The 18,520-nt window shown below is 41.8% G+C and overlaps 1 protein-coding gene and 1 long non-coding RNA gene across 6 annotated transcripts in view; one reads left to right on the top strand and one right to left on the bottom strand.

The window, feature by feature from the left end:
• Positions 1–7,939, top strand: part of STRBP (spermatid perinuclear RNA binding protein) — a 59,384-nt gene extending 51,445 nt beyond the window's left edge. For all 4 annotated transcript variants that reach the window (XM_069986779.1, XM_069986780.1, XM_069986782.1 and 1 more), the window contains 3 exons: positions 3,705–3,828; positions 5,287–5,331; positions 7,463–7,939. In XM_069986779.1, coding sequence (XP_069842880.1) covers positions 3,705–3,828; positions 5,287–5,331; positions 7,463–7,539 — 246 coding nt within the window. In that variant the 3' untranslated portion in view covers positions 7,540–7,939. The remainder of the gene's footprint in view (positions 1–3,704; positions 3,829–5,286; positions 5,332–7,462) is intronic.
• Positions 7,940–9,224: 1,285 nt separating this feature from the next.
• The window catches only part of LOC138802961 (uncharacterized), a 30,325-nt gene continuing 21,029 nt past the window's right edge, over positions 9,225–18,520 (bottom strand). For both annotated transcript variants that reach the window (XR_011364835.1, XR_011364836.1), the window contains exons 3-4: positions 11,247–11,385; positions 9,225–9,527 (exon numbers count right to left, since the gene is read on the bottom strand). This is a non-coding gene — a long non-coding RNA (uncharacterized lncRNA). The remainder of the gene's footprint in view (positions 9,528–11,246; positions 11,386–18,520) is intronic.

Here is an 18,520-nt window from a genome sequence, read left to right as displayed (position 1 = left end):
GCAAGCTGCTCAGCACCATTCTGTGTCCTTTCCATCTGAGCGCTCTCTGCTTAAGGCCCTATTCCACGGAACGATTATCGGCCGTATTCGGACGATAATCATCATGTGACATAGAAGGCAACGATCAGCCCACATCGTTCATGTCGGCTGATCATTGCAGTCGTTTGTTTTTCAACATGTTGAAAAACACACGACTCATATAGCAGAGATCTGCTGCCGTTGCTTCGTGGGATAGCGGAATAGCAGACCGCTGCTTTATGCTGTGGGCTGCCTAGACAATCTAGCGATCAAGAGTTGGGGCCCTGTTACACGGAAAGATTATTGGGCAAAAAATCGTTATATCGTTCAAATGTAATCAATCCTCTTTCCGTGTGTAACAGGGCTGTGGAGTCGGTAAGCCGCAGCTCCGATTCCAACTTCGACTCCTGAATTTTATCAGGACCGACTCCGACTCTGACTCCTGAATTTTATCAGAACCGACTCCTGCTCCTTCATAAATGGCCAGTCATATACCAGGGGAGTTATTTATCACACTGGCTCAGCAGCTTCTCCCTAATGTCCTACATGATCCTGGGGCGACTTCTGAGGTAATAAAGGAATACTGTATATAAAGCAGATTTTCCTGTGTGTGCAGTGGATGCAGCCAGTCTCCAGCCTCCATGTCCTGAATTACTTACAACTAGACTAGATGGAGCAGGTGGTCTTTTCCTGCTGACAATCTACTATGTTTCTAACTAAATATTCACCATACTGCTAACAATGCCAGATCCCTGTGATATAGGGGGTCACACATAGGGATATAGAGAGGGGTCACACATAGGGATATAGAGAGGGGTCACACATAGGGATATAGAGAGGGGTCACACATAGGGATATAGAGAGGGGTCACACATAGTGATATAGAGAGGGGTCACACATAGTGATATAGAGAGGGGTCACACATAGTGATATAGAAGGTCACTGGACACGCGCAATAGCATGCACACACACACACACACACGCGGCTTGCTGCGGCCATAGCACACATACACACAGCCTGCTACAGCCATAGTGTGTGTGCGCGCGCACACACACACACACACACAAAGCCTGCAGCAACCATAACACACGCGCACACACACAGCTGCAGCCATAGAACACTGAAGAAAAACACACAATCTTCTCCCAGAGAGAAAACACCTCATGGAGGACAGAGGTTACTGCTGCACTACTTATGTCTTCTCCTCCTCCTCTATATTATACAGGATATCTTCATATTACACTGCTGCTCATATACAGTCATCCAGCATCCAGGAAGAGAACAGCACAGATCTCCCCACACACAATGGACTCTTCCAGCTCAGAAACAAACTGCCAAATAGCGACCAACAACTTTCCTCCGACCACCCTTATGTAATAGGGCCAGTGTCCTATTGCTGAAAAATTCCCCGACCACCCTTATCTAATAGGGCCAGTGTCCTATTACTGATATATTCCCCGACCACCCTTATGTAATAGGGCCAGTGTCCTATTCCTAATATATTCCCCACCACCCTTATGTAATAGGGCCAGTGTCCTATTACTGATATATTCCCCGGCCACCCTTATGTAATAGGGCCAGTGTCCTATTCCTAATATATTCCCCGACCACCCTTATGTAATAGGGCCAGTGTCCTATTACTGATATATTCCCCGGCCACCCTTATGTAATAGGGCCAGTGTCCTATTCCTAATATATTCCCCAACCACCCTTATCTAATAGGGCCAGTGTCCTATTACTGATATATTCCCCGACCACCCTTATCTAATAGGGCCAGTGTCCTATTACTGATATATTCCCCGACCACCCTTATGTAATAGGGCCAGTGTCCTATTCCTAATATATTCCCCGACTACCCTTATCTAATAGGGCCAGTGTCCTATTAGAATGTTGCTCATAATATATATTCATGAGCAAAACTTGTAAAAATCAATTCTACATTTTTTAAAGATTTTTTTTAAAGTCTGAGTCGGTACATTTTTTTTCCTACTCCAGCCAAAACTAACTCAGACTCCACAGCCTTGGTGTGTAAACAGGCAATATTTAAAGGACTAATGGATATTTGTATGTTGTTGATCGCATCTTTTGAATTGACCATAAAATTATTGTTAACCATTTGCAAATCTTTCGGTGTATGTACACAATGTTCGTCCGCTGGGATCAGAAGGAGTATATAGTATAGTAAGGATCATAATTATAATGGTAACTAATGACCATTGTGCCTTGTTTTACGGTGAGCGACTTCAGGTCGTTTGCGATCGTTAAGCAGAGAAAACTAAAAAAAAATTCACATCATCTAATAGGCCCCTTAGCACACAAGCTAGTGATGTAACCAGCCCTGCTTCCTTCCCTTCTGCCAAATATGATTGGACCCCCCTCCCCCCCCCTTGCATCTCTTTGTACCGGGAGGCACTACTGTCTTTGCTGTAACCCATCCATTCCTGTATATGCATTCTCCTCTATGTACATTTCTGACGTTAGAGCAGCCGGGCTGAGATATAGCCCTTGTCATGTGGAGAATTCCTAATGTGCTATCATCTAAATACACACAAATAAGCATGAAAAACACGAACATGAACCATTACAACAATTTCCTCAAGTGGATAATCACATGTTTCAAGACAAGTGTAATGTGAACAAAATGGAGGGGGGTCGGCTAAGAACCAGCGCTTCATAATAAAATGAAAGGACTGATAAAGAGGTAACATGCAAAGGCGGCCTTTAATATTGTAAGATTATGGATGCAAATTCTTCAGCTCTGTTTTTTGATCCCAGACTAGAAAATTATTGGCTTTGCTTCTGAACTATTTGCCTGGGGGAATCCACTTTGCAGGGTAGTTACCTGGGTAGTTTCCATGTGTCTGCATGCCGAAGCTTTATTGAATATATTTGTAGAACGTTGTCGTTGTTCCTACCCTTTATGCAGGATATATGTGTCCTTAAAGGGGCTCAGTAATATAGTGTATGTAGTAGTGCAGTATGTATACTGAATTCATTGCCAGGGGCCCCATGATGCATTGCTCACTTCCAGCCCCCTGCATACACAGGTGATGACCAGATGGATAGACTATAACACGTAAACATGTAAAAACTCTCCTCTTCATCCTGAGATTCCTTTACCTGCAGGATTTTCATCAATCTTATGAAGCACCACAGTAAGGTGCACGGCAGGAGCCTAAATATAGCGTTGTGATGTGTAAATGAGGCCAAAACGTGGCCATCCTTCCCTAGTGTTACACAAGGGCTTATAGAAACGTAGCATTAATTATGCAGCTAACCCTTCATTTTCATTATAAAGACAGGACGGAGATGAATTCGGCGACTTTATCTTTCCCTGCTCCCCGCTTCCATTTGGACGTAGCTGGTAATGTGCTGCTGGAGTTCATTCCGCCTGTGTGCGAATTGTTCCCAGACTGAACAGGAAGCAGCAAAGCATGCTTCTCCCTATCCAGCTGTTAAAGACACCAGTAGGAAATGTGGGTTATGTCTGCATTAGTGTAGGAAGCCAGATACTGTACGTACATCTGTTTTCTGTGCACCAGGAATGATAGATGGATTCCCAACTATGTCAAATGATTTCACAGATTAGGCTTCCATAGTAAGCGGCGGTAATACAGATTATGGTTAAACCAGAAGTGCTTCTTACTGTGGAATAATTTTTCATTTTCTTTCCATGTAACTGCAGACTAAAGGAGTGGTCAGCACAGCGGTGTCCGCAGCTGTACAGGCGGCACGAGGACGAGGACGGGTGGCATTGACGCGGGGAGCATTTGTGGGGGCTGCAGCTGCTCCTGGTTACATCACTCCAGGTATAGACGTCAGGGTCATCATCTTGGGAGTCTTCATCTTTGCCCCTTTTTAGTTTTTTTTATTTAAAACGCATGGCTGTGCACATTAAATCACACCATTTTGGGCTGCATCAGTCAATGATCTGTTGTCTGTTGGGGTATCCTAGCCCCTGACATTTGTTGTCAGAGGAAATACCATGACCAGTCATCTGTTCCTTTGGGCTATATGACACTTCTGGCAGCACTTAGTGTCACTGTCGTTACAAAGAAACCTTTTGATATGTCAAAAGTTTTGATCGGTCCTGGACTGAGTGTTCAGACCCATACCTATTGGAAGAACGAGCGGGGAGAGGACCATGCTGTAGTGCGTCCACTTTCCGCTCTAGTAAAAAGAGTCAGGCTCCATAGAACTCCATTATAAGTCCAACTTTTTTTTTCTAACTCTGAGCGGAGAGTGGACCCACTGCAGCTCATCTTCTCCCGGCTTTTTCTCCTGATCGGTATGGGTCTGAACACTCAGACTGGGACCGATCAAAACTTTTGACATTTCAAAAGTTCTTTGTAACAACCGTGACATTTTAAGGTTTTTTTCCAAGCAAAATTGACTGAGAATCTATCCACAGCTACACATGACCACCTCTACACAGTGAACAAAGACATACTCCATTTGCTGTGTAGAGCGAGTCAGCGCCCAGCCGATCAGTGACCAACAAGTTATACCGTGGTTGGCTCATCAGTCCGTTTTGCCTTGAAAGCACCTTTAATTCCTACTGCCTAGTGGACCAAAACTTTATGGCGGCAGCAGCAGCTGTTCATTGTTCAATACAACTTACGTAAAAAGTTACACCATTTTCTGAGTACATTCATTTACTTATAATCTCAGTATTTTTTTAGTGGCTATGTTGGGAGTTGTAGTTCTACTATACCCGTGGAGCCACAAGTTTACAATTTGTCAGAAGACATGTTTGTTGAGAGTATTTCTTTATGTATCTTTATGTAGGCGTAGTAATTTACACTGCCCTGATAGAGGCTGAGAGGGTCTGTGGATACATGTAACATATAGACTGCTCTCAGTCTATATGTTAAACATACACTGCAGTCAGTGTGAACATAGTCTTAGCTGAGTTGGTAACAATATCTGCCCTAGGAATACTAGTATTGTAAAGAGACTGCAGTACATTGTAAAGAGGCCGGAATGGCAGGTTTGTACTATGAGTAGTGTAACTAAGAGCATAGAGAAGTCACAAGGCCTAAGTATTCAGCTCCATAAGAGTATAACTTATCCCAATGAGTAAGGTATTACAACAAAGTAATTGGTGAGTGCCATCTCCTTGTACCTCAGCTGTGAGGCCTCCATGTATGTTCTTCATTCTCCTTTAAGATACTTATCAGCCAACTATTTTATAACGTACAGTGTGAAATCTCCTGACATTGAATAAATGTATGTATGTATGTTTTGTTTTTTTGTCTCAATTTTAGGTTACGCAGCCCCGTATGGATACAGCGCCGCTGCACCCGCTTATGGTATGTATGCACTTTGAGACTATAGTACATACACCTAGAACCATCTTTTCAAACTATAGCCCTGTTTTCTTTCCTATGAAATATCAGTCATGTGATCATGCATTCGCTTGAAAAAGTTGTGCAAGAGTTTTGTGTCAGGAAAACCTGCTTGTACTTTCTGACCTGCTGAATACAGATTAGTGCAAAGCCTCTGTATTCATAGGCCATACTGGCTAGTTAGTTATTCTGCAGGTTCCTGTTCATAAGGAGGACACTTGAATTTAAGGCTGCAGTGATAATCTACAGCTCAATAGATATGTGGTACCTATATCTACCGTTAAAGGGTATGCAGCAATACAAAAGCCTTTCTTCCAGAGACAGCACCGCTGCTGTGTCTAGTTCAGGTGTGGTTCGCAATTAAGGTTCATTCATTTCAATGGAACTCTGTTACAAAACCTGCATGCAAACTGAAGACAAGAGTAGTGCTGTCCTTGGAGGAAAGTAGCCATGTTTTTGTGGTGCTGGAAGAGTAGAAAAGCAAAGAAAAGCACCACCCCTGTCGTCAGGTTGTGTGTGGCATTACACTGCAGCTTCATTGACTTTAATGAAAGCTCCACTCAAACTAAGGACAAGATAGATGCTGTTTCTGGAAGAAAGTGGCTATGTTTTTTTTACCCCTTTAAAATACTAAACAGGTTAAGAAAGTCACAACTTAACATTTAATATATTTCTGCACGTGGAGCTGTAACATTGTGCTGTTCCTGTGGACGGTTACACAGCAGAACTTCATGCTGTGTCCTCCCCATTCAGCGACTGTTAACACTCTGTTTTTAGTATTGGTCTTGCTGCGTCACAAAATAAATACTTGTTCTTGCTGTAGAATGGTTACCCCAGTAAACCCTGCAGGGGACTATACCCGCTGCTTCTCTTTTATTCCCACATACAATAGGCCACAGCAATAAGGACAAATTTGACGCAGAAAGTTTTACTTTGAGGAGTGTGTAGCCGTATCTACACTGTCAGTGGGAGTAAGCAGCTGTATACAGCACAATCCGTGCATCTTATATATGCTGGCTCAAAAGCTAAAAAGTCACCCGTGTTCAGTATCTTGTCGGCTGCTGTTATTTTGTAAAATATTAGTAGGTAAAACCCATTTTTTGAGAAAATTTTAAAAGTAGCGGCCTTAAAGGGAAATTAACAGCAAGTAAAAAGACTCTAAGCTGCTGCTGCTACGCACCCTTAGTTCTGGGAACATAATTTTCTATGGGTCCTTTTACACAGCCCGATCATGAAATTTACTTTTACTGAGCAATTACGTAGGCCGACTATCAGGGAGCATGGGCTGCGCGGTCATCATTAGCGATGTCCGTGCAGCCCTTGCTTTTAGTGTACAATAATACAGTATTAACTTACCACATTCCCTGGTGTCGTCGGGTCTTCCCCGATGTTATTGGGCCTTCCCTTGTCTCTGCCTTCCGTTCCAGTCTGTACTGGCCAGTGATTGGCTGGCGGACGCAGCCTGTCAGTGCAGAGACCGGAGCAGAAGACGAAGCTGCAGAGACCAGGGAAGGCCTTCGAGGGCAGGGAACGTGGTACAATAAGTTAAAACTTTATTATTTCATACTACAATCAGCCGTCAGCCGCGCATTGTTATTACACGTAGCAAGGTGCACCCGCCGCCTGATAATTTTAGGTGTGAATCTTATGAAAAGATCCCCTGATGATCATTCTCTCTAATACACTGAACGATAATCAGTCCCTTACCTTCTTACCCAGCACTGTTTTAGTTAAATGCTCAGTTTAGTTCACATGTAAATGAGGTGCTTTGGTGCACTGGAGGTGTAACAACAGCCCTCAGTGCACCAATTCACCCCCCTTCATGGGTATTAAGGCAGCGCTCTGTGGTGATGTCACTCCGACCCCTATCACTGCAGAGCATTTGATAAATATTCATAGAGGGGCGGGTCTTGTGGTTGTGGATATGGCCCCGCCTCAAGTGCACCAAACCACCTAATTAACATATTAGTAAAACTGAAGGTATAACCACATGTACTGGCAACCATACATAGTAATGCGTAGGGAGTGTCTGGCTATGGCGCTGTGAACGGCTTGAGACCATTGTTCTTACACCTATATTATCTTTTTCTTCCAGGGATCCCCAAGAGGATGGTTCTATTACCAGTTATGAAATTTCCAGCATATCCAGTTCCCCACTACTCCTTTTTTTAACAAACACATTGACAGTTCAGAATGTCGGGAGACGGAGCTTATTTTCTTTGACCGCGGGATTTTCTTTGTAAAGACCCTTTTTTCCTACTTTTTTTATTTTAACAAAAAACAAACAAAAAAAAAAAGAAGAAAACTAAATTTAGTTCTTTAAAAAACTTGAAGAAAATTGTACTGTGAAATGTTACCTCATTTACAGATAACTTAACTCTTTTACTGCCAGTAGGCACAGCCATGTATAGAAAGTCTTATCTGGCTACAGAGGTAGGAAGCCTTCTGTCCTAGGGAAGATGTAGATGATAAAATACATAACTTTTAAATGAAGAAAGAGACTGTAAAATTAATAAATACATTTGTGAAGGATGTATGATATTAAACAGATAATAAAATGTTTTGTCCTATAGATGGACAACGTTGCCTGTTTTTTTATCAAGGTAAGCAGGTCAGAATAGAAGAATAAAGCAGTAGTCCTCAGAGACCAGGTGACTAGGGAAGGTAAAAGGTGCTGGAGGGTGTCACATGTGCCATTGTATTGTTGTTGAAGACAAAACCAGGCGTGAATATACAACGGGAGAAGTCAAATCTGTCTTCATGGAAACGACGGGTGTATGGGAAGAAACACCAGCGCCTGAAACTGACCCATATACATTAGATTGACATAGGGTTAACCTGTCAATTTAAGCAGGGCCACTCAACCTTCCAAATCTACCCTGAGCTCTACTGTCAGGGATTTACATACACATTAGTAGGATCAGGCAGTTATTTCAACATGGTAGCTATGACTTCTCTGACAGTCTCTTACGCCCTCTCTCTCATCCAGAACACATGCTCACATCTACAATTCTGGGGAATATATGTAGATATAAAGACTTAGCCATAAGTGACATGTATGAATTTTTATTATTAGGTGTTGTGTCTCAGGTTTTGCTTGGGTCAAAATTTTACCGACAAACATGAATTTGTATACATTTCTGCAAAATGTTGCTATGCTTTGCTACCTTCATGCAATTTTGTGTACAGTGATGGCATTGTATTATATATTATATATGTACATACATACACATATATAGGAAATTGCAACTGAAGACATCTCTTCGATATCAAAAAGGTTTCTTTTATTTTGCCATATGCATACAAAAAATACAACAACGTTTCGGCCCTTTAAAACATACTGAACCTTGCTCAAGTGTATACTATACTTATATGCATATGGGAAATAAAAGAAACCTTTTTAATATTGAAGAGACACTGTCTTCAGTTGCGATTTTCTGGATGAAGTACTGGGTATAGGACAACCCAGTGGAGGACTGTGTGGGGAATCCGTTGTTTTCACCAGGGGTATATTGTGTGTGTGTGTGTATATATATATAATATTATATATATATATATATATATATATATATATATATATATATATAAAACATACATACACACCTGATTTAGACCACTTTAACGCTTTTCATTACATTACATTATACACCCACCCACACATACACACCCAGCTCTGCTATGTTAAAATATACACACATACACACCTCTGCTTCATGCCCACAGATACACAGTGCTACTATACCAATATACAGACACACCTCTGCTACATACAGACACTTATGCTACATACGTAAACAGATAAACCTCTGCTGCATCTCCATACACAAATGGCTCTGCTACATATATACAGACACAATTTTAATACAGATTGTCCTACTCAAAGTATTTACAGGGGTCTCTTTAACCAGTCATGTAACTAATCATACGACTGTGGCGTCACTGAAGGTCCTGCAGGTCTTTCAGCTCTGTTGTTTGGGTTTTTACATGTAGGAATCTGGATGTGATTCCTCTGCCGACCACCGGCACTGATCTCACCTCACTAATCGGTGCCTGGCAGGAGAAGGGAGAGGATTGTGCAGCTATCAGTAGCTTCACAGATCGATGGTTCCTGACCATTAGGGAAGCAGGCAGGATGGTCTGACAGTGTGGGGTCGCCCTGTCTGCAAATCAGGAGTGTGTCTTATAAGAGAAAAAAATGTGTTAAGTGTGTTACTTAAATACTAATATATATGTTTCAAATATACACACATACATGTGTGTATGATAGATACATACATACATACATACATACCTTTATACACAGTTTTGTTTTTTATTTTTAATGAGGCTTTTTATTTTACCCCACATTTATGCCTGCCATTGTTCATTTAGTTTTTTTTATAGTATAGTATAGTTGTAGTTGTGTTGTAGCACCTGTTTTTTTCTGTGATACTTTCCTTATGCCACCTATGTGATTGCTTAGTAACAGCCCAGAGAGTTCACTGCCACTATTCTGTTTACCTAGATGGAGGCTTTAGCATGCCCCAATCTATTCAGTGGGAAAAAGTGATTCTTTTGTGTGAGAATCTGCCTTTCTATGCCTGACTAGTAGTGTATGTTCTATGAAGCAGAAAGAAAGAATAAATCCTATGTTAAAAATTTATCAGTACCTTTTCAGAAGACAGTCAGTAATTGGAATCTTTTTTTATATATGTAACCTATTAAGATTATACAGGCTTATAATAACACAGCTACTTTCTTGCAACAATAGCACCACCCCTGTTCTCAGGTTGTGTGTGGTATTACAATTCAATTACAGTTCAGCTCCATTCACTTCAGTGAAACTAAGCTGCAAAACCCGCAACCGAACCGAGGACAGATGTGGCACTGTTCGGGGAAAGAAAGCGGACATGTTTTTCTAAGCCTGAACAATTCCTTCAAAACCCTCCAAACAAACATTATTAAATAGAACTTCTCTCTTTGATGATTACATTTTTGTGTTTTGTGCGCTGATCCTTGTAGTGGGAGACCATTGTTCTAGTGATCCCGTGTGGACCACTTCTCTACACACTCAAAGTTTTTTGCACACAGTTGTAGAGGGCATCTCGACTGTAGAGGGGTAGCAGTACTCCATACCTCTTTATAGGGTAGGCTGTTCTAACCCACTGATTCCTGTGTGCCGGCCATGGATCCCACAGCAGTAGGTGTATTGTTTGCTATTTCCGATGCCTCTAAAGCAGCTGCTTTATAGGGTCCTTTTATAACTACAACACCTGGACCCCATGTGGTCCTAATGAATCGAGCTTACATTTAGGCTGTATTATGGCTGCCTGAGATGGGCCATAGTTATAACTTCTGTGGATTTACATAGGGCTGCAAGTAAAATAATCTTAACCAAACACATAATCTCCTGTACATCTGGAAATGCTATACGACCACAATGGTTTTGTGTTCATATAGCATTATAGCCCTGCACATTTCCTATAGTAAACTTATGGAATCCATTGACGTTTACTCCTATTTCACAAAGCCGTGTAGTCTTGTGTATTAAAGGGGAACATTCCCAGTTTGTCATTGTACATACAATTACCAGGAAATGTATAGAGTTACAGGTCCAGCTCTGCACAATAGACACTGCAGGGCATCAACATCTGGCCAACCCCTCTGCTAGCATCTGTGCACTGTATTATATGTATAGTATTCGAGTAATTACAGTATTCTAGTCATTAATACTATATAACGTGTGCATAAAATAGTCATTACATAAGGCAGCAGTCTGCAGCAGGGCTGGTTCACATCCCATAGTCTGAGCTTCTGTTGTGAGAGCCGGGAACAGCGAATCCTCCTCCTGTCTACATGACTGACTCCCGTAATGTCTTAATCACACAGTAGCTGCTCACCCGTTGGCAAATTGCTGCGCTGAAACAGCCGATTCCACGTCTCAGAAGGTATTTCCCTCTCCACAGGCTTTAATAACATTGCATCGAGGAGGCTTCAGGCCTTCATTTGTGGTTTCTACTGCTTTTAGCCGGGTTGTTCCTGTGTTACAGATATATAGGTTTCGGATTAAAGAGAATAATGAAATCATCGCAACCTTATGTGATCTTGTGGCATCTATTACCGGTGCCAAAATGGAGGAGAAGAGAGTGAGATGAGTTGTTCACTCCAAAGATGCATCTGCTGAGGAATCGTGGGCCAGCAGACCTCACAACTGATGTTATCATTGATGAATAAAACCAGCGAGTGCTCACCTAAGACCTGCCAGAGACTTTACTGTGGTATATGAGACTGTCATGGTGACTGTAAACCGGACAAAACCAAAGAGACAAAGCGCCAAGCACTTCTGTATGTTGTCCGATGCCATTGTCATTAAAAAGAACATAACAGGGACATGTCAAATGTTGAGATCCCCACCGATCAGGCCAGGAGAGCTGTAACAAGCTCCTTCCAGGCAGTTCCATTATAAGCCTATGGGACTGCTAGATGGAGGTGACCAAAGGCAGAGAAGTGAGGGATGCTTATTCTGACTTTTTCTCCTGATCGGTATGAAATGGATGCACCCCGAAAGTGCTGTCATATTGACTGTCTATAAACACACCATAGACTTTGTAATTCAGAACAGAGTAACCACACTGATGGTTAAGGTAATTCTCCTTTATTCAAAGATGGCAGCCAGTTTATATATCCTGGGGGGGTATCGTCTTCTTCTACTAAGCTGAGGTACAAAAAGAGTTACTTGCATAGCACTAGTGTTTACTTGCATTGGCTTTAAGGGATATAAACATCTCTACGGGTTTAGATCAGATAGTGTAATGACTTCACTACATATACAAAATAATATCATCCTTTAACAGTCCCCCCTTTGAAGCCATTGTCAGAATGGCGTCTCAGCACCCAGACCCCGAAATATAAAAACTTGTAACGGGTCCATGTTGTTGTATTTTTTTTATGACTGTAAATTGGAGCAGATTGGCTAGCTTTTACTTGCCATGCACATGCATGAACCTTGGGTACACACGACCCTGTTGCTAGTTGACTAGTCCTTTCCTTGAACTTGTTATCCAGTGCTACAAAAACATGGCCACTTTCTTTCAGAGACAACATGACTCTTGTCTCCAGTTCAGGTGCGGTTTGCAATTAAGCTCCATTTACTTCAATGGAACTGAGCAGCAAAACCCCGCCCAAGCTGGAGACAAGAGTGGAGCTGTCTCTGGAAGAAAGTGGCCATGTTTTTGTAGCGCTGGATAACCCCTTTAACAATTCGTAACTAGAGCATACTGGAAGCACCCCACAGGATCGGCCATTGTGGAGATCCTCTGACACAGTCATCTAGTGATCTGGCCTATGTTATAATCACTAAGATCCTTACATTTGCCAATTGTTCCTGTTTCCAACACATCAATGTAACTGTCTGTTTACTGTCTATCTATTATATTTCACCCCTTAACAGGAGCCTTTGTCCTTAGATAATGTCATCCACTTCATCTGCCAGGGGTCGGAAAATATAGATGACTATTCTATACATGTGATTATATAGCCTAATATTTCGATGAGGCGGTCTAGCTGGAATTTGAAATTAGAACAGAGATGATTACAAGTATATTTTACCCCCCCCCCCCCCCATCCATACAAAGGTCTGAGGTTCTTCAGTTTGTTAATGTAAGTTTGTTCACACTGCGGTTTTGCAGTCTGTTTAACATATCCGTTTTTAAATAGTTTCTTTTAACATACACAAAAAACGTGATCAACCACGTTTTTGTGTACGCTGTAATGAAAACATCTAGTTTGATCCATATTTATCATAAAAATCAATTGAAAAAAAAACCGATCCAAATGCCTTGCACACAATTGCATGCAGGTTGTATATCACTTGAGGCTAATTATGTTATTTTTAACGCTGCATGCTTACCAGGAGACAATGCTGTTTTTTTTATGCAACAATTCAATCAGTATAGGAGGAGAGCTGACCATACAATGCGAGCACACCCTGGATTCTCTGCTACTGAATGTGGACACATAACAGCTGTACACATGGACAGTGAAGACGTCTCCCACTGTATATGCGCACATTGAACTGGAACTTTCAGTTTGGTCTTTTTTTTTCTTCTTTTTTTTTGAACAGAGAAAAAAACTAATATTGGCACTGGACTGGAAGAGAGACACCTAGTGGCCATATTCTATAACATAAAAAACTTTAAAAAATAGTATATTGCAAAACTGCTTGTGATTGCAACCCCTGATGATTTATAAAAAAAAAAATCAGGAGTCTTAAATTACCTCTGATACTTTGTTCCAGTGGATAAATACATTTTCTACCTTATGGATATAGATATATGAAATGTCATGTGTCTTCTTGTTTTAAAGAAATGTCAAGCATAAAAGTTTAACCTATCACCGGGCAAAGAGCCCGCCCGACCCACCGCTGCAGCCCCCGGATACTTACCCTTTCCGGCGAGTCCTGCTCCTGGAGCCGGTCCCGGGCGAAGATATCAGCGCCCAAAGCCGTGCGAGTGGAGTCCGACTAATAACGTCCACTCAATTTCAACATTGTGTGAACATAGCCTTTCTGTGTGGGAACATAGCCTAAAGGGGTGTTCCCATCTAGCCTTGTTATCCACTATGTATAGGATAAGAAATAACAAGCTGATTGCTATATGTCTAGCCTTGCCTTACACACATGGCGTTTTTGAGGCTCTGCGTTTAACGCATCATGCTGAGAGTGTGGCCCTTTTTTCTCCCATAGACTTCAATGAGATTGTTCTGGTTGTCTCATAAACGCTATTGCTTTGCGTATGGTTTTTTTTTTCCCCAGCGTTTTTTGTCATCTTTTGTAGTCTAGTTGCCAGGTCATGTGATGGCAGAGGGAAAAAAAAAAGTTTAGCACACAAAAAAGCCTAAAACCACAAAAGAGATCACTTACACACAAAGTCAAAAATGCCAGAAAAAAGCAAAAACACAGCAAAATATAACCGCCATGTGCCATTGAATTCAATTCAATGCCGCCCGCTGTGTTCCAACACCATTATTTTAACACATGTTAATTAGAACAAGCGTTAAAATAATAAACATGCTTAGTATTTCTGACAATGTGCGTCAGCGTTCGGAAAAAGCAGCATTGGGAAAAAATAGCTGTTCAAACAATGTAAAGTACAGACGGCGGCCTTTACATTGTAGTGAATGGTTAATTGATTTGTGGGCACGCCCGACAGAGCCCACAATTCTGCCCGGCAGCTGGCAGTATAACACCGTTCGTTGCTATTGTTATACGTTGTGTGAACATAGCCATATGCAAACTCCACTGTGTGTGCTTAGACTTTTATCTTCCATGGAAGTGATTCTGTAATTTCCAATAAAGCTCCCCGTCCCCAATAAATTTTAATCCGTGATATAAGTTTTAAAAACTGTCCACCGGAGCAACTTCATATCTTTCAACTTTGCTGGTAGCAGGCAGCTACCTGAGCAGAGATCAAGAGCAGAGATCAAATATGTGCAAATCAGTCACCGCTCTTTAGAGGAGCCATTACATAGCTCAATAATTGGGTGTAATTGGCCATACAAATTATTGGTGGATCATTTTTGCAGCTATTTGCTTCCATCATTGTTGGCAGGTCCTGTCCACACTTGTAGATATGATTTTTTTTTTTTTTTTTTTTAGACTATCAGGATCTATATGGTCAGTGGATGGATGAGGGTTTTCTCATTTATCAGCTGGTCACTGGGCTTTTTACACTGGGACATAATCACCTCTGTGTCAGAGGCCCATAAAAAGAACCTGTCAGCTCTCTATCATGCTCAGAAATTGTGTCAAAAAGGAGTCGCTGAGCAGCAGCATGCATGCCTCCTCTCCCCACCAGGCATGACTATTCTACCGGGCTCAGTGCTGGAACTTGCAATCATGCAGAAATGCAGAACAGGGGAGGGGAGATGGCATGCATGCATGCTGTGGCTTGGCATAACCTTTTTGATACGAGCTCAAAGCATGATGTAGAATGGACAGATTCCTTTTAATAATCTGACATTTCTGTCAAATTTACACAGTACGCACTCTGCCACAACTTCCTCAGAACTGTTATTTCATGTGAAACACAAGTGTTTCCTAAAATAGACGGAAACGCGGACAGATCCTCTTTTTAAACCCCCAAGCATGATGAATGCCTGATATTCCATATAGCCACTGTATCTTATAAACTACGCCTGAGGCTATATCTCACTATAGGCATTTGTCTGCTTAGATGGATTCTAGGCTTGTAAGTCTCTTAGTATGCTTCCTTCTCCGGCTATGCTCTGTTTGCTACATTAACAATATAGTGTTGTCAACATTCATAACCCAGAGACACAAGTTTACTCTGCGATAGTGGAGGCAGCCAAGAGTTCACATAAATCTACATCATCAAACAAAGCTTTGTTGGGATTATAGGGATTAGTGGATGTAAAACCCGACATATTTACTCTCCCTGTTTATTTTACTTGAGGATCTTTTCAAAGAAGAAAAATATTAACAAAATACTTAAAAACCTAAATGACATCCACTGGTTTCTATCTGTTACCGTATCCCGCTGCAGTAGCATCTGGCTGCTGTTACTGAGCTTGGCATGAAACTAAGGACAGAACTTCTAAGGAGCTTTCACATGCAGGGCTCGGTTATAGCAGAGGTAGCAAATACCCCAGGGCCCCCGCCATTTGATGACCTTTACCAATCCGTTTCCGCCATGCATGACCTGCTCTCAACTTCATCCCTGTTTGCTCATCAAGAACTTAGTTCAGACAAGTAGCACAGTATGCTGGTATATGCAGACAGGCATTGTAATGAAGCAGTATATGGTGCTATTGGGTAAAATATAGCTCTGTTATGGTACTAATATTGGACAAAGTTGCAGGGAGCCATCATATGTTTTATTTCTGTCACTTTGCACCCTCTGCTCATACGTCTGGTCCTGCATTTGTCTTGCCCATGCTTTGAAGTTGTCCTGTGGTATTAGCAGCAGTTCCTTTAAATTGGCACTGTCACTTCCGACAACTTCCCTCCATAGCCTACATTATTCCTTACGCATTTGTAAATCACTTCATTTACCAAAAATGACTCCTCACCCAAGACAAAACAGCCCTAGAAGTTAAACCACTAGGTGTCTCCCTTCTTTTGCAATATCCTTTCTGTTATCCATTGACTGTTGTCAGGGGATTTCTGTCTCTAGTAACAAAGACCCAGGATAGCACATGGTAGAGCCTACCTACACTCCCTTTGTTTTATGTTATGTGCAGGAAAGAGAGAGACTGAGCTGTCTGTCTGATGAGCATGATCCACAAAGGTAAATCAAGGTTTTCAACCCTTTCAACTCTGAACACTAATATATAAAGAGCAGCAAGCCATCTGCTCTATGTGTAATCCCCCCTTTCCCCTCTTTTTAGCTTACCAGCTCCAGCTAGTTTAATTCATAACTGCTGCTGCTGTTTTTAACATCTCTGTTCACATAGCACCTTGTTCTAAAAGTTAATGTACCAATACAAGCAATAAAAAAATATATTCATGCGAGCTAGTCAGTGCCATTGGGCAGACTTTGAAGGTGCCTTCCATGTTTCAAAAGGCTGCCCGATTCCCAAGATCTGGTCCATTTTCCAGCTAGGTTAATGAAGCAGTTTGGTGCAATGGAGGGAGGCCCAGCACCCCCAGTGCACCCTTAACTCCTCCCCTGAGTGATGCCCTGAGGCAGAGCCAGGCCAGGGCCGGACTTAATTTAGTAGACCACCCAGTGGAGGAGATATCGGTGCACTGGGCCCACCTCCAGTGCACAAAACTTCTTCATTAGCATTTATAGGAATTAGACCAGATCTCAGGAACTGGGTGGCGTTTTGAAAAATGGAGGGCACCATGAGAATCTGCCTGCCAGGTTGTATGAAAGTATTTGTCTATTGCTTGTAGTGGTACAATCTAAGTTACTATAAAAACAGCTTAAATACGTTACACTGGTTTAAAAAAAATTGAAAAAAGCGCCAAACCTGTTTAAGTTGTGTATGGTATTACAGCTCACCCCTACTCAGTCCTCCATTGCCACTGTCTTTTGCCTGCTTCTGAGACAAGAGCTTGGGGCATGACCTGCCCGCTCGGCCAATCACTGCCTGGAGTGGTAGCTCTTTTTCCTCAGTGATTGGCTGAGCAGGCAGGGAGGAAGCAGGACCTGGGGGGAGCCGGCATAAGGAAATTATTGTTTTGTTTTTTTTTATCCCCCAGCATTAAATCAGCTTTTTTAAAACGCCAGAATACACTTTAATGGAGCTAAGCTGCACTGTATTTGGAAGAAACCGAAAAGTTTCCCTAATCCTGTACAAGTCCTTTCACAGGAAAAAAAAGGGAGGGGAGATGTCTGACTGCTTCAGCGCACAGAACCGCTCACATCTTATAGACACCTACAGCTGTGATTGATGTGTAACAATAGGTGAGTATTAGAGCATATGTAATGTCCCGTATATTGTGTCTCCCTCTACCTGTCTGCGTAAACATCTGGAACATTAGCCCCGGCTTAAAATAACTGTAATGCCCGTGGCCTCATTTTCCCGCTGATCGTCCTTTTGCTTTGTTCAGACTTTCTTCTGCTTCATTAACACTTGGCCCGGCTTCTCTTCTAATCACGATGTCTTGTTCTCCACATGGGAATGAATGGAATTAAACAGGATTCTCAAATATAATTTAGATTTGGCAACGGATAAAACCAGTAAAACGACTAATTTTGTCGCCATTTTTCTTCTGATTTTTCTTCCCCGCTTATTGAGGCGATCTTCACTATGTTAAAATGTTAAAACATTAAAGTGGCCTTTTCTCTTTCAAAGTCAGTTGTGTAACAGAGGTATATCTACAGATGCAGCGCATAAGGGGATTTTTTATAAAAAGGATAGATACCTAATAAGTATAGTTTTATTTGTATAATGGCAAGCACAGGCAGCCGTATACATTTTGTTAACCTATTATCCCTCTAATTCTTCCACAACTCTCTTTATATCAATCATTAGTAAAGGCTTTATACACATTTGCAGCCACTCTTTGAATCTCTACAATGTATTTATAAAGCACAAAAAGAGGCAGCGTTAAAGCGACTTTGTACCCACAATCTGTTCCCCCCCCCCTCGGATAGCTGCTTTTAATCCAAGATCTGTCCTGGGGTCCGTTCGGCAGGTGATGCAG

This window comes from Dendropsophus ebraccatus, chromosome 10 (assembly GCF_027789765.1).
Source record: "Dendropsophus ebraccatus isolate aDenEbr1 chromosome 10, aDenEbr1.pat, whole genome shotgun sequence".
In the NCBI taxonomy this organism is placed as follows: domain Eukaryota; kingdom Metazoa; phylum Chordata; class Amphibia; order Anura; family Hylidae; genus Dendropsophus; species Dendropsophus ebraccatus.
The sequence above is the reverse complement of the archived record's forward strand: the minus strand, read 5'-3'. Positions and strand labels throughout refer to the sequence as shown.